Source organism: Hyaena hyaena, unplaced genomic scaffold (genome assembly GCF_003009895.1).
Source record: "Hyaena hyaena isolate Hyena2069 unplaced genomic scaffold, ASM300989v1 scaffold_910, whole genome shotgun sequence".
In the NCBI taxonomy this organism is placed as follows: domain Eukaryota; kingdom Metazoa; phylum Chordata; class Mammalia; order Carnivora; family Hyaenidae; genus Hyaena; species Hyaena hyaena.
The window spans coordinates 299191-322760 of record NW_024081547.1 but is presented as its reverse complement, the minus strand read 5'-3'; the positions used below and the strand labels follow the sequence as shown (position 1 = coordinate 322760).

The window sequence follows — 23570 nt, the reverse complement described above, 5'->3', positions numbered from 1 at the left end:
TGAACAGATGTGTATGTAAGAGCTTCTCTACTTATTATTAGCAGATAGCACTAAAGAAAACACTCTGTTATTTTCCTTTTATCTCAATGACATTTCACAAAACAAGAGGAGATTTTCCTAAGCATTTCCTTCTCTTTTTTTAATGTGTTAATTCTACTTCTCACGTACAAATTGATAGTTTTTTTTTGTTTTTTTGAAGTGATCAAATCAGTGTAGCGACTGCTTGATAAGAAAGGTGTTTGGGCTCACTGTGTCCACATGAGTAAAAGTCACAGAAGGTATGATTGAATACAGATTAAGCTATTGTTGATTTTATAGCCTATAATGAGGGTAAAATGTTCAATCTTGTAATACTCTGGTTTTTACCAAATGACCATGTGACATAGAGTCCATGTGACTTTCCTGCAAATGTCTGAGCTTACATGAAGGCATTACTTTAATGGTCTTCCTCACTGTCAAACGTAATGCTGTGACTTTGGTTTGTTCTTGCTTATTCTTACCTTATGTTGTATTGCATTTATTCCCTCAGGCCTGGACCCAGTACTCTGGGCCTGGTTCTTTCTTAAAAATAAAAAATAACAGACTATAATGCTTCTGTTCAAGGATATAAGGCCCAATTCATTCACTCTGCATCTTCACGGATGGAGGCTTCAGATACATCTGAAATCCTGGGCAAAATTATTGACCTTTTACCATGTTTAGTGATATTCAAGCAACTAATTTTAAACAAGCCAAGGTTTTCCATTACCTCACTACGCACGAATCCAAAAGATAACTGAAGATATCATGTTATGTCATCCAAAAGACACCTCAGCATTTGAAAAGTTGAATATGCCTTGAAAGTATTACCATTTTTGCCCTGCAATGATGGTACATTTCTTGCAGCATCAGTAATGTATATGCTGGGTCTCTTTTCTCTGATAAACTTAACATAATGCTCAAGCTGACAAAGCTGTGATTCTCAAATTTCTTTAAATCTCTGGACATTTCAGCTTTCTCTGCTCTTTTTAACACAGCAATATGTTCTCACAGGGAAAAGATCAGGCAAGGCAAGGACAGTCCATACCATCTGTGCTTTGTGTCTTCTGGTCAGTATGGTTCTCCTCAAATTTCAGTGAGCAGCCAAAGTTCCTTGTTGACCAGAAGCCCAACAGAGCTAAGCTGTATGGACCAGGCCTGCCATATCTCAGTCTGTCCCATGCTACGTGTAGAAACAGCCAGAGTGGTGGTGGTGTTTTTGTGGTTGTATTCTTTTTTTTTTTTTATGTTAACTGCGTGTGTGTGTGTGTGTGTGTGTGTGTGTGGTTTTTGTTTTTGTTTAACTCTTTCAAATGTCTTGCCATATATGTTATGTCCCTTGTCCTCCCATGTGGAGGAGCCATGTCTACGCAGTATAAAGTGAAGTCGAAGTTGGTGATGCTGATTCTTGGTCCTGAATCATCCCGATTGGCATTTCTGCCACACACTGGACCCATTCAGACAACACCAAATCCTCCACTTCACTTTGGCCTCGTCTAAAGGACACAACTTGCTGAATGGTCTGAATTGTGAAACTGTAACAGCTTTCCATCCACTGTTTTGGCCATCTTGGTAACAAAACTGGTTGCTGCAGAGTTGATCTGATGTATCTGTGTTAAAGTTCCAATGAAGAAGGAAGAAAATATCAGATGAACCCAGTGGTGGCCAATTTTCTTACGTGAAATAGACAAGGCCTCATGCTCTGTAGACCCAGCCATGACAGCCACGTAGTGTTAGCCTAGAATGAGTTCTCTTTATCTCTTGTTTTTTTCCTCCTTGACAAAATCTCTTGCTCTGGTCTTTTGTGGACAATTTGTATATCGTTGGGGGGCATTTCATTAATAAGCCCTTAATTATTTCATCTCTCTTTCAAGAAATAAGTAAATATTTTGTTTTGCTTAGTGGTCAGGAGTGGAGATTATTATTTGTTTGAAACGGATAGTGAAGAGGAAGAAGAGGAAGAATTAAAAAAGGAAGATGAAGAACCTCCGAGAAGGTCTGCTTTCCAGGTAATGATGGGGTTGGGAAAACCATGGCCTTTGCCAGTTGAAGAGCTTTTCTTTCTAATAGATCTTGACTACAGGTCTAGACTTCTTCTGCCGTGTTCACGTGTGTTATAGCTTCCAGAAGCTTCTAATTTACACCTGAAATCATTTATACCTCATTAAACTATATGCTGCTTGCCCTCAGCATCAGTGAAAATACTGCCATGCAAGAACACTGTTCCCAGGTCTTTATTCCCTTGCATCAGAAAACCTTCCGATGGTGTAAGCCAAAAAATAAGGCTTCCCTGGGTGAACTTTATTTTTCTGTTACAAGCAGAAGGTGAAGAAGACTTCTCTGGCATTGTTTTGGATCACTTGAGTGGACTTACATTTTGATACATGAAATAGCTGATCATAAAAAAAAAAGCACTTGCTTTGTTTTGAAACAAATGGCTATTTAAATGTTACTTCAGATTTTGAAAACCCATTTCATTTGTGTTGCTGAAGATTTGAGAATTTACTGAAGTGATGAAAATAGCTAGCACAGTCCTGATTTTTTCATCATAACTGCCTTTCCTTTACAGAACCCACTACATCATTCTTTGTAACATAGCTCACCAGCCTGGATGGTGTACCCAGTGATTGTCTAATCAATGCTTGTTAAAGATGAGGACTCGTCAGGAGAGTTACTTATGGGGTGAAAGCTTGTATATATTTCTTTTACAAAGGAGTCACTTGTTAGGACTGTAATTTACCATTTATTATACTCCAAGTCAAATTGAGTGATACCCATCAAGCCACATACTGTGTCCATGAATAAAGGTCATTGTCACTTTGCTGGCCAGGTCTTTTCAAGCTGCAGGATTACATCCACCCCTGTATTCCCAATGAAATTGAAGAACTAAATTATTTATGGAAACACCTTGCTCTGATGCTTCCTCACTGGCCCCATCACCACTTGAGTGTGTTTCTTGAAGATGGTGTCTGTGTGCGTGTGCATGGCTGGCTTGTCAAATACTAATGAGATTGGACTTGTTTATTTTTGTTCTAATGAGTTTTCTTATAACTATCACTCATTCAGCCAAGAAGAGAACATTCCTCACGATGTTAATGGATTACATGCAATGACTAACTATTTTCCTATTCCTAACCGACAAGCAGAGCACATTTGTTCTAGCTTCAGTGAATGGCACGTTTTAACCTAGCCGATGTAATTGTAGAGACAAACTCATACTGACGTCATATATGAAACTGTTAGTCTCTGGTGTTTGTCTACTAATCACTCTTGCTTTGTCCTTCTTTGTAGAGAGCTATTGGGAAGTTTGCGTCGGCCATTTTAGCCTTGCCAAAGTCTGTCATTAAACTTCCCAAAACTATTCTTCAGTATTTAATCAGAGCTGCAAAGGTATTTGATGTTTCACTGATGTGTGGTGTGTGACCCTCCGCTCTGTAGAAATTTAGACAAGCAGATCCCTGGTGCCTTCATCTGCATTTTCCCTGCTCTATAAGTCGTACAATGGAGGAAGTATAAGAACTTAAAATACTAGGCAAACATTTCCAGAAGAGTTTTGAGAAGTCAAATTTCTTATTACTTGATTCTTGTTCTTCAGTTGACACCAGAGCCTGTCGAGACATAGAGAGAGAAAATGCAGATACATGTCTACTCTGTTTGTACTTTGGCCTAAGTCACATCTCATTTTAAAAGGGTCACATCTGGTTGCATGCATCCGTCATGATGTGTAAAATGTGTGATAATTGTTCTCAGAAAGCTGGTAAAGTTATGACCAAGGTAATAGAAGACTCATTTTGCTCCATCCATTTGTTGGCTTCCCTTCCAAGTCTCCATCTTCCCCCAATCGGATACCGTCTCCCAGTTACTATCCCGCCTTCGGTACGCCTCCTCACGAAGCTGTGCCGCGTGTATGGTCTGTGGACCTTCTCATGCCCAAGTCACGAGAGACAGTGCAGGATACACTGTGAAAAGGCTACTTGTCAATTAATCTAATGTACAGCAGAATCATCCAGCTACCTGAGCTGTAGCCACCCACTATTGAAAATCATAAGGAATTACTGTTCATGTGTTCTGTTCACTTAATCTGGGGCAGGCACTTAAACTCTTAGGTGTTTAGGCTCATGTGTTAAGCAAATGTTTGGATAGTGAGGGAGACCAGCAGTTCTCCCATTTTACCTGACATGCTATTTAAATGCAGGTTATGTAAATTAAGCAGGTCCTCGAAATTCTGTATTTCTCTCAAGCTCCAAGGGGACCCACAGCCACTAGTCCATCTTAAATAGGAGGGTCTAAACTTCTAGGTTCCTCCCATTTTTTTTTAATGTTTTATTTATTTCTAGGAGATAGACAGCGTGAGCAGGGGAGAGTCAGAGAGAGAGGGAGTCACAGACTGAAACAGGCTCCAGGCTCTGAGCTGGCAGTCAGCACAGAGCCCGACGCGGGACTCGAACCCACAAACTGCGAGATCATGACCTAAGCGAAAGTCGGACGCTTAACCGACTAAGCCACCCAGGTGCCCAGGTTCCTCCCATTTTTAAAAAGCAAGTGTTCTGATTATTATTTAATATTCTATGTTTTAGCTTCCCTAGGATTCTCTTTCTTTTCTCTTTTATGACAACCATATAAGTCTCACCATTCATATTTAAGAATTTATATGAAAGATTGCAACGCAATCATCCCCAACTTACTTTGAAAACAAAAGCAGAAATAAAAACAACTTCTTACGGGCAACATAAAGAAAGTCCTGGGTTACACATGAAACAAAGGACAGTTTATTAAATTTAAGCAGTTTCCATTAAGGATCTCCATCTACTTCAGTAAAGTCCTGCTTGAAAAATTAAATGCTTTTTGCATAGTACATTTTCAGGAAAATGAATCTCATTCTCCCCTAATAAGTAAGATAAGCTTAAGACAAAATCACATAAGACTTAAGATAAAATTTAAGATAAACTAAATGAGTAATTAAGTAAGTAAATAAATAGAATTTAAGATAAAGTTGAGAATACAGACTAGTAGTGGCAATTTGAAGAAACCAAAGGTCATTTATGGACATTTTCTTGTACTGTTTCTACTTATGGTTAGTGATGTGTGTGTCCCATAAACTTGGATGGTGGTTATGGCTGTAATGTGAGAACTGAGAAGTTTCAGTAAGAAACTTCCATTTCTTCACTCAATAAGAATTGGAATATTTCCTTCTACTTTGTTATCACCATTTCCTGAAAAAGTCAGACTGACCCTCTATCAAATGTTCCTGGCAGTGTACTGGGTTTGTAGTTCCAAATGTCAACATTAAGATAATTTACCTACAAATAGGGACTCCTCATAAGATTTTCTTCCCCTCTCTTGTTTCTCTTTCTCTGAATTATGTAAATTCTCATCTCAGTGAGAAAGCATGGATAGGTTTCATCATTTGGGATTATAGGTAGAACCAGGAGTTTCCTTTCAATATGGCAAAATCTTTTTTAAAAAATTTTTTAAGTTTATTTATTTTGAGAGAGAAGCAGAGAGAGAAAGTGGGGGAGGGCAGAGAGAGGGAGAGAGAGAATCCCAAGCAGGTTCTGTACTGTCAGTGCATAGCATGACACGGGGCTCGAAGTCACGAACCATGAGATCATGACCTGAGCCCAAACCAAGAGTCTGACATTTAACCGACTGAGCCACTCATGTGCCCCAATAAGACAAAATCCTAATGGCACTCACCCATCTACAAGAGTTCTGCAATTCTGTCCTAAATGACCCTTTTTTCTCTCCTTCTCACCCTCCCTCCCCGTTTTTCTCCAGAACAAAAGAATTCCTCCAACTTGTGTACCTAATACATTTACAAATCCTGAGTTACTCTTTTATTTTCTTTTATTATTTCTTTCTTTATTTTATTTTGGGGATTATTGCATTATCTGAAAGCAATATGGTCATTACCCTTTATTTTTAAGGAAATGTTACTGTATGTTGCTCTTGAACTGAAAATTTCTTACATTTTGCAGTTCAGATTTTTTTAAAGAATCAATATTTTGCTGAAGCAAGTTTGCTTATTAATTTACTAAACCCCAAAGATATTCTTTTTGGGTAAGTGACAAGTTTAATAAGCAAGGGAACTTACATATGTGGCAAAGATATTCTTTTTATTTTTTTAATGCTTATTTTTGAGAGAGAGAGAGAGAGCATGAACAGGAAAGGGGCAGAGAGAGAGGGAGACACAAAATCTGAAGCAGGCTCCAGGATCTGAGCTGTCAGCACAGAGCCCGACATGGGGCTTGAATTCACAAACTGCGAGATCATGACCTGAACCAAAGTTGGATGCTTAATCAACTGAGCCACCCAGCACCTACAAAGATATTCTTGATAGAGTTCCAAATTAGCACGCTTCATAAACATCTACCTTAAATTCCTTCATGTGGTCCTTCTTTGTCCAGTGTCAGTTCATTTCTCATTTTTCAAAGTACATTTTTGGCAGAAAATAGGATTATTTTTTGCCTCTTGGGTTTAGTATTCTTCAGAAACAATACAGATATTTGAGTCGTGTTAGTTTCCTGTAAGATTCAGATTTCTACCATTGGGAAAAAAGAAATGTTCTTGCTTAGTGACCTATCACTTTTACACTTCCGTACATTGAAAAGTTGGGTCCCTCTCTATTTTTACTGACATTATAATGCCTGTGGTTTGCCTGCACTATATTTTCCGAAGATTTCCGAAATCTGAAAGTCATACAGAGTACAGTAAAAGTGTCTGGGTTTACAAAGCGCCCCCACCAAAGAGCCCTTCAACTTGATCATTATAATAGAAAACCCAGCTTCCCTGAGACCCAGGTGGCTTTGTGGGTGCATGAGGAGCATGCCTGCTTGGCTTTGTGATTACAGATGGCTGACTTTGTCTACCAAGGTTTTCTTTTTGTTCCTTCTGCATGACTTGGGAGACTGTTGGTGGGCGGGCTGTTCATCTTTGTTCTGTGGTGGTTATCAGTTTTATCATATTCATGTAACTGTTTTCAGCGCTTGAATGAAAATGACAAAAGGCAACCAAGGTCACCACAGTTTTCCTTCTATGGCATTCTGGAATAACTCTGTAACCTTAATAGCACATCATTTTTCCTCTCCAAATACTAATCAATCTACAGAACCCTTTCTCAAGTTGCCGGTCATAGCCGTTTTTCGCAAGGGAGAGTATCAAATGTACAAAACTCTTTTCCCAAAGTAAAGGAGTAAATGATGTTTTGTTTTGGACTCAAAGTATATTTGCGAGGGGAGAGAACTACTCCAGTGATACTTAGCAAGACGTCCAGCTTATGCCTATTGTGTACAATACAAAAGAGTCTGTCACTGTCCCAAGTGGTGGTGGTACATGGGGACTTGGGGGAAACGATGGTCACCCAAAGTATCTCCTGATGGTGATACCAAATGAAATATGCTCCGAGAACATCTGTTTTCATATTTTATTTCATGATCATGGAAATAGCACAGGTCAACTGAGAATATTGAGGAATGTCGGAGCAGAAGATTTCATTTGTGCTGCCAGCAAAATTTGTATACATTTCTGAAAGTCAGGAGGCTTGGTGTTGGTCCCTTTTCTTTTAATTTAAATTATTAAAAAGACAGAAAATAATTCAACTTTCTCCCTTCAGTTTGTTTATCAAGCCTGGATCACAGACCCTAAAACAGCACTCCGACAGAGGCGCAAAGAGAAAAAAAGGTCTGCAAGAGAAGAACAGAAAAGGAAGAGAAAAGGATCTAGGGAGGGTGAGTGTTGAGTGTGGGTCCAGCCAGCACTCTGCTTCTGTGGCCCAGGGATGCCAAAGGGAAATATAAAGGACAGAAACTTTGGAGGAATGACCTTCTTACATTCCAAGGAATGCACAGAGTTCTACTTGCCCTTCTTTGCTCGTGTCTGACCCTTGGAATAAATACAAACATGAATTTGAGTTAAGATACATTTTATAAAATGAGTTCAGAGAGGCAAAACACATCCAAAGAAATCAGAAGGACTCTCACATTCTGAAGGCATGCACAGAGTTCTACTTGTCCTTCATTGCTTGTGTCTGACCCTTGGAATAAATAAAAATGTAAATCTAAGTTAAGGTACATTTTATAAAATGAGAAGAGAGAGAGGAACAAAATAAACTCAAAGAAAGTAGAAGGGAAAAGTAACGTTTTAAGCAGATGTTAAATTATAGAAAAGAAATACAAGACAAGATCTATCATGAAGTGAAAAGCTGCTCTTAGAAAAAAACTAACAAGATGGGTAAACCTTTGGGAGTTTGATTAAGAGGAAAAGGAAAAACACACTTAAACAGTATCAGGAACCAAAAATGGAACGTAACTACCAATGCCATATTCCACAGTACATTTGAAAACATATGTTAGGAACACATTTCTAAAGAGGAGGAATATCCAGGCTATGACTAAGCACCAAAAGTGAAGTGAAAGTGCAGGTGGGGCACTCGGAAAAAATATTTCCATTATGTATTTCAGACTAAAGTTTAATATTCTGGATATAGTAGGGACTTCTAAGAAGTAGTAAAAGTTCAACCCAACAGATGAAGAGATGGGAAAACCAACTTACAGATCAGGAAACAGAAATAACCAAAAGGAGCTCAGCTTCACTACTAACAGAGGAACTGCAACCCATATTTTGACATAATGTTGTTTTGTTGTTGTCGTTTTACCTATCAGGTTGAGAAAAAACAAAACATTTGTTAATCTGTTAATATCACCATTTGGAGTGAGTGGGAAGATAAGTGTATGAGTTACAACCCATATAACACTATGAGTGGTGTAGCAAAGTAGTGCATCCATTTGAAGAGCAATGTGATGATATCCATAAAAATGTTACTCGTACATCTCCTGCTACAGATGAGTCCCTCTTCTTGATGTGTGGCTCAACCTGAAGCAGTATTTGCACATGGACCCATGTCTAAGAATATTTATTAAACATAATTTGTTAATAACAAAATCTTGGAAGGATTCTCAATGCCTGCAAAAAGAAGAGTCAAGTAAATCACATTACTATATATTACAAAATTCTATTCCAAGTTAAAAAAAAAATGAGATGGATTACAGTTGATCCTGGAACAATGTGGGGCATGGGACAATGACTCTCACACAGTCAAAAATCTTGTATAACCTTTAATTTCCCTAAAACTTAACTACTAGTAACCTACTGTTGACCAGAAACCTTACTGATAACATAAACAGTCAATTAACACACATTTAGTATGTTATATATGTTATATACTATATTTTAGCAATAAAGTAAGGTAGAGAAAGGAAAATGTTATCTAGAAAATCATAAGGAAGACAAAACATATTTGCAGAACTTTACTGTATTTATTTTTTTAATTCACGTATAAGGCACCTGCACAGTTCAAACCTGTGTTGTTCAAGAGTCAACTGTATTTTGAACTTGACATATTGTTAAATGAAAAGTATTATGTTGCAGATAGCAGGCACATTATGAAACCACTTATGAAACAACAGAAATGTTTCTCAAAGCAGTATTTTGCATTTTTAATGCATGCATATAACAATGTATAAATGCAAGAGAAAGATCGGGAAGAATACTTACCACTTAGTAACAGTGGTTACTTCTGGGGGAGGAGTGGAGAGTGGAGTGGAGATTAAGTGGCATGATTACAGGGAACTTTAGGCTTATCTGTTATATCTCAATTTGTTACAAAGAAAATATACATAGATATTTTGTGAAATTAACAATATATTCAAAAATCAAAGAAAAGGAAGCATAGTTACTAATGGAACTCTCACTGCAAAATCTGCCTCCTTTTTGACCATTCTGCTCCCTGCTACCTCCTGGTAGCTTTAATTTTATTTTACTTTATTGGTTTGAAAGGCAAAATGAAGACACAGCCAATGTAACAAGTAAGCAGTCAAGAGGTAGATGCATAATCTCCCTTGAGAACTCACCTCTACAGGTGCCAGAGCCTCACAAAATGTAGTGTTCATTTCCAGTCCTTACTTGTATGTGTCTGTAAATGTGTGCAGGCACCATTTCCTTTATTTATTTTCAAAAATGAATTTGTGCTATACAAATCACTCTGGTGTAGTCATTAGCAATGTATCATAAACATTTCTCGTATTAAGTATTTATAAAACTATATCCTCTTTGTTTTAATGGCTGCAAAATACTCTAAATATGGATATGCATAATTTATTCAACTATTCCATCACTAATGGACCTTAAGTTTGCTTTCAAATTTTTGCCATAATGAATAATGCTATCATAGATATCCTTGCACGGAAAGTCATACAGTCATACATACGTGTGTGTGTGTGTGTGTGTGTGTGTGTGTGTGTGTGTGTATTTAAATACATATTGTAAAGCCACAAAGAACACGGACTTCCTACAGAAAAGTTCTCAAAAGTGGGATTTCTGAGTTAGGGGATGTGGCTTTTTTTTGCTTTCACCTATATTTTCCCCCCCCAAAATTTAGAAATTTATACTCCTACATGTAAGAGTTAGGAGTGTCCATTTCCCTGTACCCTTACCCTACAGGATGTTATTACTTTTTTTTTTTTTTATTGCTGGTCTTTCTTAGGGATGACACATGGCTTTTGTTTTCATTTGAGCTTTCCTAACTAATAAGACTGAACATTTTTTATTTCATATTTTCATGGTATTTTGTACTTCACCAATCTAAGATTTAAACATTTTTATCATTTTCCATTGTATCATTCTACTGGGTTGTTTGGCCTTATTAATTTAGGGACTATTATATGTTAGGGATAGTATCCTTTTTTCATGTGTTACAAGTATTTCTCCCCATCCCGTTCTTACTTTTGATTTAGTTTGTGGTACATATTATCTAAACAATTTTTAATTTTTTCTGAGGTCTCAATGTCTTTTTGCAGTTTCAAGGCTTCCATGTTGTGTAGGCAAGTCTTTCCCCCAGATATAATGCAAATGTTCTCCCTTATTTCCTCCCAATTTTATTTACATGTTGAAGTTTTATTCCACGAAGTAGAGATCTGCTTTATTTACTTCTACATAGATAGGCAATTATGCTGTAGCCCTGCTTACTAAACGATTGTCCCTTTTCCTAATGAATTTAAATGCCACTTTTGTCAATACTAAGCTCCCATTCATTCTTTGGTATGTTTCTGGACTCTGGACTTTGACCCTACTGTCTAGCTGTGGGCCAGTGTCCTCTGTTTTTGAGTTCAGTAGCTATAGAGGAAATATTTCGTGTTGCAAGTTCCCCTCACTACCCCATTTATTTTTCCCAACCTGTATTTGCTGTTTTCAGACATTTGTTCTTACAAAATTCATTGACTAGCTCTAAAAATGTGTCTTTTAGTCATCTTGTGAATATCTCATTACTCTGTGTCATGGCAACTATTTCATGTGCAGATGTTTACCTTCAGATTGAAGACAGCAAGCATTAAAAGACACCGGGACTGAAATAGATGTTTCTTTATTTCTTTAATAAATACTATTTAGCCCCTTATTCCTTGGTAGAAGGGCTCATCTCTTCCAGACTACTTTCAGACAGATGAAGCACCTAGATTCTGCCCTTCTGAAGTGCCAGGTGCAGTGATGGCACATAAATGCTTTCTGTGCAGTAACTCATTCGATCCTTACAACAGTCCAATACATTTTATTCTCCCTGTCCCACAGATGAGGAAATTAGGTACCAGAAAGGGAAGGAACTGACCTCGGGTCATACAGCCATCCAGATGGGTCTGGAATTCATGCCAGCATCCTAGAGCCAGACCCTCTATCATGACAAATGGATAATACAAGTATGGGGGGGGGGGGGACAGAATCCCTAATGATGTAGAAAGTGCAGAGTTTCATTTAAAAAAGAAAATAAACATAGATAAAATACTGTGGGACCAGAAAGAGAAAGCAGAACCTATAGCCAGGAGTGTTAAGGAATGCCGTACTTCATGAAAAACTGTTTTAAAAGAGCCTGATGTTCTACCAGAAGAAAGCAAAGCCCTGTGTGAAAAATAAAGAGCAGGTCACATCTCGTCTTAGTTGGTAAAGACGAGATGTGAAACAAAGTAGTGGAAAACAGCACAGTAGAAAGTAAGTTTGAAAAGATTAACTGAAGTTAGATTGTGAATGGTTTTAGTGCTATTAAATAAAATACATGGGGGCCCATTGAAAGTTGGAATTTTTTAATGTAAACAACAAATAATTTTTTAGCATAAGTATAATGTGGACAGATTGTATGGGACTTACACTAAAACAAGAAAAAATTGTTGTTTTTCTTAAATTCAGATTTAACTAGGTGTCCCATGTTTCCATTTGCTAGATCTGACACAAAAGAAATAAAATAAAACCCTGTAATGTCATTTTAGGGGGTGACACGCTAAAATATGTAACATTACCCCCGGGTGTTCAAAATTAAAATGTCATGGTACATCTCAGGAGTCAGCACACCTTTTGTATAATGGGACAGATAGGAAATAAATGATTTAAGTTTTGCAGGTCATAAGTCTCTATGGTAATGCATCTCTGCCAGTGTAAGGTGGAAGTAGCCACAGACAATATGTAAACATACGGGTGTGGCCATGTTCACTAAAATCCGGATCTCATATCATTTTCACATGCCAAAATATTGTTCTTCTTGGTTTTTTTCCAACTATTAAAAATAGAAAAACTGTCCTGAACTAATAGGCCATTCAACAGTAGGAAGCTGGCAGGGTTTATCCAGTGAGTTATAGTTTACTCATTTCCAGTTATACCTGATTCTTATTCTGGAGTGGAGTAAAGAGAATCTGAGAGCTATGAATTCTTACAACTCCCCTGCCCCCCCCCCCGAGAACTCTTAAATTAGGCAGAATGTTCTAGATTTAATTACAAAATTCCTTTAGTCCAGAAGGGTAGTGTTGACATTCAATTTACCCTCAAAGGGTCTAACTCATGTTCATGCAACACACTTGGCAGGTCCTGTGGAGTGGGAAGCCCGAGAGGAAGAACCGATCAAGAAGAAATCTGATGGGCCAGGTAACAAAATAAAGATGAGTAGGAGCTGGGGGAAATTTGAAAATGTTTCTTTCCCAGAAGATATGTCATAGAAGGCTGCCTAAAAATAATTAATCAAATACTGTTTCTAGACTATGATTAAATAATCAGTGTCTCTTAAAATCACATCTCTAATGAAATTTCAAAGCGACTCCTAGAAGTAGATCTGACCTTTACACTGTTGGATTAAATGTTGGATTGGATTCAGTTTGTAAATTATTTTATCCAACTACCTAGGAAAGGAGATTTGAGGGAGCATATTATAAATGTCCCATAGAAGCCATCAAAACAAAAGCACAAAAGATATTGACAATTAATTTTAAAGAATATAGAAGGCTTAAATGTGAGGTAAGTACAGTTGGGGAAATGACAGGGTACTCTGGAAACTTAGGCCAAAGTCTTCACTTGATGAAGGGAAAACCAAATCCCAGTGAGTTTGCTCAGGACTCTAACAGCTTCTATGTGAGAGAGTCTAGGACAGAATCCATGTCTCCTAATGCCTAGTTCAGTCATGGTGTCATTTGGGCTTCATGTCGATGTGACTGGGAGGAAGATTTTTCCTTGAAGGGAAAAAAAAGGCAAAACAAAAGCTTCCAAATAAAATGAACTCAAATACCTCTCCAGTTCCATAAACATGCCATTTCCTCTGTGTCACAGGGTTCAAACTCCTGCATATATTATATATCTGCAGGCAAGATTCTTAGGGGTTCTTATTCTTTTCACAAATACTGCCAAGGATGCCATTTACTAACCCAAAAGAAGACTTCTCAAAGGCTGTCTAACACCATCCATGGCACAGCTACTTTACCCTGAACCCCCATTTCCAGATCATTTCACTCATAAATATGTGGAGCCAGATAATTCTATCATTGCTGCAAAGCTTCATAGAGTAATAGTAGCTAACACTTTAGATCACACATCTTTGCCGGGCACTTTTCCAAGAGCCATAAGGCATGTTAACTATTTACTTCAAAAAAAACCTCTCTCCCATTTATGAGAGAAGCAACTGAGGCAGAGAAAGATTAGTTAACTTCGCCAAGTCTTTCCTGAAACCAATATTGCACTGTCTGGTAACTAGCTGGAATTTAAATCAAAATTTGTAAAGAAAATAAATAGAGAAAGAGAGGAAAGGAGGGAGGGTGGGAAGGAGAGAGAAAGAAAAGGAAAAGAAAAGAAAAAAAAGGACAAAAAGAAAGAGATGAAAGAATGAAAAAGAAGGGAGAAGGGAAGGAAGAAAAAGAGAAAAGAAACAAAGGAAGAGAGGAAGAGAGGAAGAGAGGAAGAAAGGAAGAAAGAAAGAAAAGAAAGAAAGAAAGAAAGAAAGAAAGAAAGAAAGAAAGAAAGAAAGAAAGAAAGAAAGAAAAGAAGGAAGGAAGAAAAAGAGAGGAGAGGAGGGAAGGAGGAGGGAGGAAGGAAGGAAAGAAAGGAAGAAGAGGAAGGAAGAAAGAGAAAGAAGGAAAGAAAGGAAGGAAGGAAGGAAGGAAGGAAGGAAGGAAGGAAGGAAGGAAGAAAGAAAGAAAGAAAGAAAGAAAGAAAGAAAGAAAGAAAGAAAGAAAGAAAGAAAGAAAGAAAGAAAAAGAGAGAAAGAGAAAGAAAGAAAATTTTTGCCAAGTCTACACAACCACCAAGGGGTAGTGTTGGGATTTGAACACAAAAAGTCTAAATCCAGAGTGTGTGCTGTTAACCACCATGCTTTACTACCCCTATGGCTAAAAAATAAATAAAACTTATAAATGCAATTTCACATGTTAGTTTGTGATCACCAAGTTAATAAAGTGTGTTATTCGTGTCTCCAACACAGAAATGTTAGTTTTACCATCAGGACCAGCCTTAGCAAAACTGAAATAACCATATGTATCATCACCACCTCTCAGGCAATAATTGTGAATATGAGAAAAAGATAAACTGTCAAAAATGTAAGATGCTGAGTTTATTAATAGGTGTAACCGCCAAGTCCCTCAGCCTCCTAGGCTCAGACTCTCTTTTTTGTGTCTACACAAAGCAGCTAGAGATTCCATACAAAGCACTGTGGGAAATACTTGCTCAAGATTAAACCCAAAACGGCTGGGGGAGGGGGAGGGCAAGAACAATATAGGTGTCCCCAGCTGCCTCTGGCTCAGAAGTGCTCTTCTGTGATATCTGCAGACCTCACTCTGTTCAGCTTCATGTAGCTGCTGGTCCCTTTCTGGGCTTCTTTGCTCAACAGAGGATACTCTCATGTCCTTACTTCCTCAAGTACGCCTCTTGAAAGACTGTTGGGTCTGGCAGCATTTTACCAAGGCTTTGGGGGAGTGCAGGGGTGGGGGGCAGCAGGGACAGGAAACAACTTGAAAGGGAAAGTCAGTGATCACTATTCCTGCCTCAGTGGGTCTCTGCCCAGCTGGTGCCTCTGGAGCTTGGCTCATTAGATCATTCCCGCTTTCTTCCCCAGGTACCAGCTGGCAAGTCCAAGATCCCTGTTCCTTCAGTAGGTAGAACTGTTCAACTCTTCTTTGTCTCTGCCTTGCCCGCCTGGACTCTGTCCTGAGGCCATGCCGTTAGCTCAACCTCCCTTTGATGGTTCTCCTTTTCAGAGCGGACCTTTCCCTGGGAGAAATTCTGCCTTCCTCCTAGGCAACCCAATTCACAAACAACGTTGTTGTTGTTGTTTTTCTATTACAAAGTTAAATGCTGAGTCAGACTGTGGGCTTTGGAAAGAAGGAGTAGTGGTGAGTCATGAAAGGGTCACATCTGATTGCACTGGCTGGATTTGAGATTAGGTAACTATATAGCCTCCCGGGGCCAGATCCCGCCTGCTGTTTTTATATGCCTTGTTAGCTAAGGATGATTTTGATTTTGATTTTTTTTTTTTTGGTTAAAAAAAATCAAAAGAAGAACCATGAGATATGGAAATTATGAAATTCAAATTTCATTGTCTGTAAATAAAGTTTTATTGGAAAGCCAGCCGTGCCCATTCACAGACAATCCTTTCCTGGTTACAGCCGCTTGCACACCACACCAGAAAAGATGAGGAGTTGTAACAGAGACAGTATGGCCTGCAATCAGATCCTGTCCATTAAAAAGATCCTGCATAAGACCATAAAGGCTAACGCCCTTTTCTGCATGCTATAGTCATGATTTTAAACTATAATTACAAACTATAATCATTAATCATGAATTTTCTGCATGCTATAGTCATGATTTAAAACTATAATTACCAACCATAATCATTAATCATGAATTCATTTTACTATGACACTTGAATCTGGTTTTTTGGTTTTTTTGTTTGTTTTTTTTGTTTTGTTTTGTTTTGGGTTTTTTTTTGGTGGGGAAAGGTTGAGGGATACAAGTTGTTTTCCTTGGTGGTGGTAGTGGTGGTGTTTTGTGTTTTTATTAATAAACACTAAGACAGTTTGTAATTCATTGTGATGTTCACTAAGTATTCACTTTATTGCAGTTAATGTTTAAAGTCGCTAATAAGACTAAATTTGTTTTAATGCCAAATTATAAAAGAATTCACATGGGATCAAACTTTGGTGGCATGGCTTGAAGGGTTCCTCATGTACCAGTTGGAAAACCAGTGGCTTATAGGAACGAATGAGCAAGACAGATAATAAAGATGCTCTCTTTCCTCTTTTATTTTGATTCTGACCTAACATAAGTTAGGTCACAGCTATGAGACCTCCTCAAACTTAATAATGATCAGGGAGCTCCTGTTGAATTCCCTGAGGGAACCAAAGAGACATGCGTGCTGCCCTGAGATAATGTCACAGACACAGTGTCAATCTGAACTGAGCTTAACATGCTGGGCAGCTTTACCGGGCTCCCCACATCACAGCTGCAGATAAGGAAGAGACCCCAAGTGTATCAGGCATCTCCCAGCATCTGCTGGTTTGGACAGGATTGATCCCATGTGCAGAATTCTACAGTCAGCCCATTGCAGCATAATTAAATAGGAATGAAGAGGATTCAGTAATATGGATATACTCCTCATATATGTAGTGAGCTCTTTACAAAATACCTTGAAGGCGATTTAACTGCAACGTAGCGACAGTGGAAAACATCAAAGTCTTACTGAATCAATAGACTTATTTCCAATAATTATTACTTAAGAAAAGAAGAAATTTATAGAAAAAGCATGAAAGGACCTGGTTTCCTGGATAGATGCAAACTGTTTCTACCCCTGTGTCAACAAAAGAAATGTATTTGAATGCGGTCTCTACTTTTTAGCAAACCTAGTATCTGTAAATGAACCTATTCTGACTGATGTTTTGACCAAGGGTTAAAAATTCTATCCAAGTTTGGTTTTGAGATGGCCATCAAAACCAAGTGCATGTGTAGAAAGACCCAGCCATAGCTTCCTATACTGCCCATCCTCCACGCCCCCGTAATGCTGAGGTCCACGTGCCTCCTGCCATATTGGGTATGCAGGTCTGAAACTGGGTCTGCCTTTGGTAAAACATCACTGTGATATGTGATAGCAAAATGGCTGATGGCATTTTACTCCTTTGAAATCTTGTTGCTTTTCTTCCTCCTAGACAATATCATCAAGAGGATATTTAATATTTTGAAATTTACCTGGGTCCTGTTTCTGGCAACAGTGGATAGTTTCACAACTTGGCTTAACTCCATTTCAAGGGAGCATATTGATATATCTACAGTTCTGAGGATTGAAAGATGCATGCTGACCAGAGAAATTAAAAAGGTAACACTGTTGTTATAATTCTTTTTGCTTCTTCCCACATTGTAAAGATTTCAAAAGTCAGTATCCAGAACTTCAAACAGGATAACACAAAATCTATAGTCTTTCAGACAGTCTTTATATAACCTCTTTGTTTTTCTGTATATTTCAATCTGTTCCATGCTCAGAATTAAAATAATCAGACACTACATGTGCATGCACGTATGTAGACACACACACAAACACGCACACACACGCACACACACACGGTCCTGGGACAGCGGCCAGTTTATTTGTTCTGTTCCCTCCCCTCACCTGTTTGCAGGTGCATAGACTCTGCTGTCTCATGGAGGATTATGTTGTTTAGTCTGGGAAATTTGGTCTGAAACTTCTCATAGGAACAACTAAGATATATGCAGAGCAACAAAATATAGTAACATATGGTTTATAGATAGCATTTAAAACTGATAGTTTCTGAAAAAGTGACTATCACATAGCAAAATTATCTACATATGAGAAGGGATTTGGGTTTTTTTAAGTTTTTATCTTATTTTTATTGAGATATAATTGACATATAACATTATATTAGCTCTGGGTATACAACATAATGATTCGATATTTGTATATATTGCAAAATGATCAGTTAGTCTGCTTAACATCATCCATCACCACATGCAGTTCCAATTTTTTTTTTTTACAAACTTTCAAATATATAGAACAGTCACCATGCTCTGCATAACATTCCCTGGAGTGATGTATTTTATAACTGGAAGTTCGTGCCTTTGACTCCTCTCACCCATAACCAAGAAGGGATTTCTTGTTAGCCTTGCCCAGCGATACTGGGGGCCATTAATTCAATGAGTCAACACCAACCCCCACCTTGACTAGCTGTGTTTTAATCCTTGCTTAAGGAGCACGCGATGGCTGAGAGTTGTCGGGATTGAGGAACGTGCAGGAAAGTAAGAGCTGTCGCACTGTTTCCCCTCCTCAGGGCAATGTTCCCACTCGGGAGAGCATCCACATGTACTACCAGAACCACATCATGAACCTTTCCAGAGAGTCTGGACTGGACACCATTGACGACCATCCGGGCGCTGCTTCAGGTGCACAGACAGCCCACAGGATGGATAGCTTAGATTCACATGACAGTATCTCCAGGTATTTCATGTTCTGAACAATGGGTTTGCTTTTGACAAAGGTAAAAGAGGTGGGCTTCACCACTATGAGGAATGAATGTGTGAAATGAAAGTTAATCAAAAACTTAAACATGGATCCCCACCCTCTTTGGGCTACCTCCCTGTATACAATAAAGCAAAAGGAATACCATCCTCCCCTTGATTGAGCCAGACAAAATCAGGTATCAATAATAGACTATTAAATACTGGTATGAGGGATAATAGACTATTAAATACTGGTATGAGGGGCACCTGGGTGGCTAGTCGGTTAAGCGTTTGACTTCAGCTCAGGTCATGATCTCATGGTTTGTGAGTTCGAGCCCCATATCAGGCTCTAAGCTGACAGCTCAGAGTCTGAAGCCTGCTTTGGATTCTGTGTCTCTCTCACTCTCTGCCTTCCCCCACTTGTGCTCTCTCTCTCTCTCAAAAATAAACATTAAAAAAAAAAAATACTGGTATGACGCAGTGGCAAAGGCTAGAGATGTCCAAGCTGGAGGCAAGTAAGAATAAGCCTTCCCGATCACAAAATGACTGTGTCAAGGGCTGTGTCTTTAATTCCTTTGAAAACTGCTGCCCCATCGAGTATCTTCTATACTAGAATTTTCTATCATCTGTTGCTATCTTTGACCTTTTCCTTTCAGAATTGTTACTTTGTGGTTCATAATAAAAATTCAAGAAGTGATTCTGTCAGCTTCCATATTCCCTGGCCTGTGTCATCACATGCATTGTCTCACAACACGGACCCTCACCTGCCACGCACGGGCCAACGCTACTCACGGTATCTTTCCAAGACCCTACAAGATGCATACTCTTACCATCCCCATTTTCCAGAATACGAAGTTCACTTACAGAGAGGTTAAGTAACATACCCAAAGCCATACAGCTAGGAAGTATTTTAAAGCAGAGCTGGGATCCAAAACCATATGGTTCCACTCAGAGCCTGATCTCTCAACTGCCATGGTACACCGCCTCTCATGGCCTCTTTCTCCGTTCCAAGCCACCTTTGAGAACTGACCTTTCTTACTGCCTATCCCAGTAGAGACTCCCCATTCTCTGCTTCAGTATTCTAGACAGCTGCTGCTAATGGCACAGAGCTAGTTTCTGAGCTAGATCAGAAGTCCTGACATGGCTAGGATGATCAGCTAGGCTGGATGAATCATACCTTGCATATATCTTCATAGGTAAAGAACATGATCACTGAGGACATGTGTTGCTTTCATTAAACATGTTTAAAAGCACCTATTCCATGCCAGGTCCTGAGCTCAATTCTAACATAGACACATAAAGATAAGCCATCTCTAGGTAGTTTGAGTCTGGGAAGAAAGACCTACCCATAGGATTATCCATAGAATCCTGGGTTGGGATTCCTGTTGTGGTAAGGGTGGCAGACACGCCCCACGTCCCTGCTGACTTAGAAGCTCTTAGAAAACCTTCAGTTCCACTTCATACGCCATGCAAGACACCAGAGGCTTAGTAGAAACTCTGCCCTCCTCAAATACTGACTATGTTAACATGAAATAGAGGAGGGAACTGAGACTATTTTATCGATACCACATCCAAAATATATAACGTCAAGTTGAAATTGCAACTTGAATGGGGAGAGATGGGTAAAAAAATGTTTTACCTTGAAGAGCTATGCTTAATTGTTGCTGGATTGCTGTATTTGAGCTCCACATACCTCTTCCTTTGCAACCCAATAACTACCTGTTAATACAGATCTATATATATTGGTATGGAAAGATATTCATTGCATTGAGTAAAAAGTCAGATTTTAAAATAGAATGTATGCTAAAACCTCATTTTTATTAGTTACAAAAATATAAGTATTTATGCATATATTGGTTTAAATGTGAAATTTGTACAGATAAAATTCTGCTTGGATATATCCCTTCCTGCCCCCCAAATAGGTATTGATTCTTCTAAAGTCCTTTGAGGGATAATAAAAGGCATTAGATTTTTCCTTTAATTTGGGAATAATCTTTGCTCATTATGTCTAAAGAAACATAATATTTCAGCTGTTGTAGATTTTTGTGAGAAGAGACACTCAGGACAGAAACTCTTAAGAGTTTCAAAGTCAAGGGGTACCTGGGTGGCTCGGTCGGTTGAGCATCCAACTTCGGCTCAGGTCATGATCTCATGGCTTGTGAGTTAAGGCCTCTCGTCAGGCTCTGTGCTGACTGCTCACACAGGAATAAACATTTCTCTCTCTCTCTCTCAAGAATAAACATTAAATTTTTTTTTAATTAAAAAAAGTTTCAAGGTCAAAACATTTATTTGCTAATTGAGATCCTTTTCAAGATGCTTTTAATTTCTAGAATAAAATATTTGATTGTTAGAACAGTGGGCATGCTAATAAAATTTTCTCATTCTCTTTCTACCCAAGTATACACACATTTCTCAATCAGTAAATTCCAAAACCATTAGTATAGCAAAGTTACAACGTGAAAATTTAGTTTTCTTGTCCTTTGATTGGCAAGTGCTGACAGCGCCCCCTTGTGTGCCTTCCTGAAAGTGCCCCACAATCAGCATTTTTGAAAGTGGAGCTTCATTCTCTTTGGACAGACTCCGCTGAGACAAAAAATCATTATGGTTTCTATTTTATTTTCATTTTCTGCAAATTATAATAATTGGCCTGTTTGGAAGCTGCCAACTTTCTTAAATTTGTTCTTGTTGTAACAGTTTTCTGTTACAGTTTTTTGTTATGGGTAACTGATTTATTACCTATAAATCAGTAATTTAAACAGAATTATTTTCTCTTTGACTCATTTTGATGGGAAAACTGAAAATCTATTTTTGTCTACCTTCTACTCAGGCTCTTACATATCCCACGTTACTCTGTGGTAGCTATTCCCATAATAATAAATAAAGACTGCAGGGGGATGTGTACAAATATGTCCGCGGTGGGGCCAGGGGAGGCAAGGTTTGTTTGAAGGTAGTGAATATTCAAAATGCCGACAGATGCTACTTCCTTGTGGCAGGGGTGAATGAAGGAATGAAGGTCCCGGGGATCACTCCGTTTCCAGATCCACCCACTCTATAACCCATTCATGACCAATCAACCGGTTTTCAAAAAAAGGAGGAAAATGGTAGGATGTTGTACATTTCCAGAATACATCTTAGTGAGTGAGTGAGTTATTACATACCGTGTACAAATGTCCCGCTGCATTTGGCTTCAGAAGGTGCCACTCAGTGGTATAGACTGGGTCTGACAAAAACTGGTTTCCCTTATCTGCATTCCAGAATAAAAGTCTTCAGCCAGCTCTGGTTAACTGAACAGAGAGTCATGTTCATATTCAACTGTGATGATTTCCTCCCACACAGCAAAGAATAGACTTACATACACACAGAGTATATAACGTGGCTGTTTGCATCTGTTCTCCAAAAGAAACCATGTTGCCCATAATGGGACTTATAATATCTTTTTCAAATGAAGTTTATTTAACCTCTTCCCTTGCCTTGTTTCATAATCCAGAGGGGGCTGTTGTTGATGCTGTTGTTGTTACCTGGATCCCTTAGCTTGGCAAATAGAAAGGCGAATGGATGCAAAAACTTTCCCTCATTCATTTTCAATGACACTAATAGTAATTGGTAACATTATTTTTCATGAACCTCTTTTGAAATTTCATGGAGCTACATACTATCTCCCAAAGGGGAAAAGTACTCATAAATAATTTTCAAGGGTTTTACAGCCCTTCTGACCTGGCTTGAAAATAGCTGCTCAAGAACCAAACTCTAAATCAAACAAATCAGAGTATTAGAGAATGGATTGAAAACAAGTTATCCATAAAATAAACATATCTAATTCCTATATTAGTAACTTTTACCTGCATAATAATTGACAACATGCCCAATTAAGAAATTAACTTAATATTATAAATCACAACATAAGAGGAATAAAAAAAGAAGGAGGTTGATTAAAATAAAATCAAGTAACTACCTTTAAATCGCACCCAAAATTATAGATGTAAAACCTTACCCATGATTTAAAACCATGAGGTAGGAGTTATTTAAATCCATTCATTGCTTTTTAACAAAGACTGTCAAAATATCCCCCAAACTTAAAAATGATCAGTGAATAAATTTACTAGAAGAAGACAACTACTTTTAAAATTAGTTTCTGGGGTGTCTGGGTGGCTGAGTTGCTTAAACATCCGTCTTTTGATTTCGGCTCAGGTCATGATGCTAGGGTCGTGGGATCCAGCCCCATGTTGGGCTCTGAGCTGAGAGTGGAGATTCCTCTCTCTCTCTCTCTCTCTCTCTCTGCCTCTGTCCCTCTCCCCACTTGCTCTCTCTCTAAAATTAAAAAAAAAAAGTGAACTAAAATTAGTTCCTAATGTATTTTTTTACTTTTTATTTCAAGCTAAAGAAAGGAGAGGTGCGGTAGGGTTCATTATGTTGTTAATAAATGAGTTAACATACCTGCCCTTTTCTTAGTGGCTGGCTTCCCCTTGTAGTTTTTGCTTTAGGAAACTAGCCAATCTGCAGACAAAATTGGTCTACACTGAAGTCTGCTGGAAGCCATGCTGATTGCTAGGACGGCAGATATCTTCCCTAGAAGGGATTCCGAATGGACAGTCACTCTGAGACACGTGTGTCCTTAGGCAGGGTCTAGCATCATCTCCCACGGGGGCTGCACATGGCCCCGCCCTCTGTGCAAAGGACTCAGCCTGGATGGAGCCGTCGCACCTGCCACACTCCTGCTCTGGCTTCCACGTCACCTGTTTTCACCTTTGGGCATACTG

The 23570-nt window shown here is 38.6% G+C and overlaps 1 protein-coding gene across 2 annotated transcripts in view; it reads left to right on the top strand.

Moving 5' to 3' along the window:
• Positions 1–23570, top strand: part of PIEZO2 (piezo type mechanosensitive ion channel component 2) — a 449780-nt gene that overhangs the window by 387948 nt on the left and 38262 nt on the right. The window contains exons 34-39 of one of the 2 annotated variants that reach the window (XM_039220834.1): positions 1921–2027; positions 3310–3408; positions 7631–7745; positions 12916–12975; positions 17511–17677; positions 18645–18811. In XM_039220834.1, the coding sequence (XP_039076765.1) occupies positions 1921–2027; positions 3310–3408; positions 7631–7745; positions 12916–12975; positions 17511–17677; positions 18645–18811 (715 nt within the window). The remainder of the gene's footprint in view (positions 1–1920; positions 2028–3309; positions 3409–7630; positions 7746–12915; positions 12976–17510; positions 17678–18644; positions 18812–23570) is intronic. The other variant, XM_039220835.1, reaches the window with a different exon arrangement.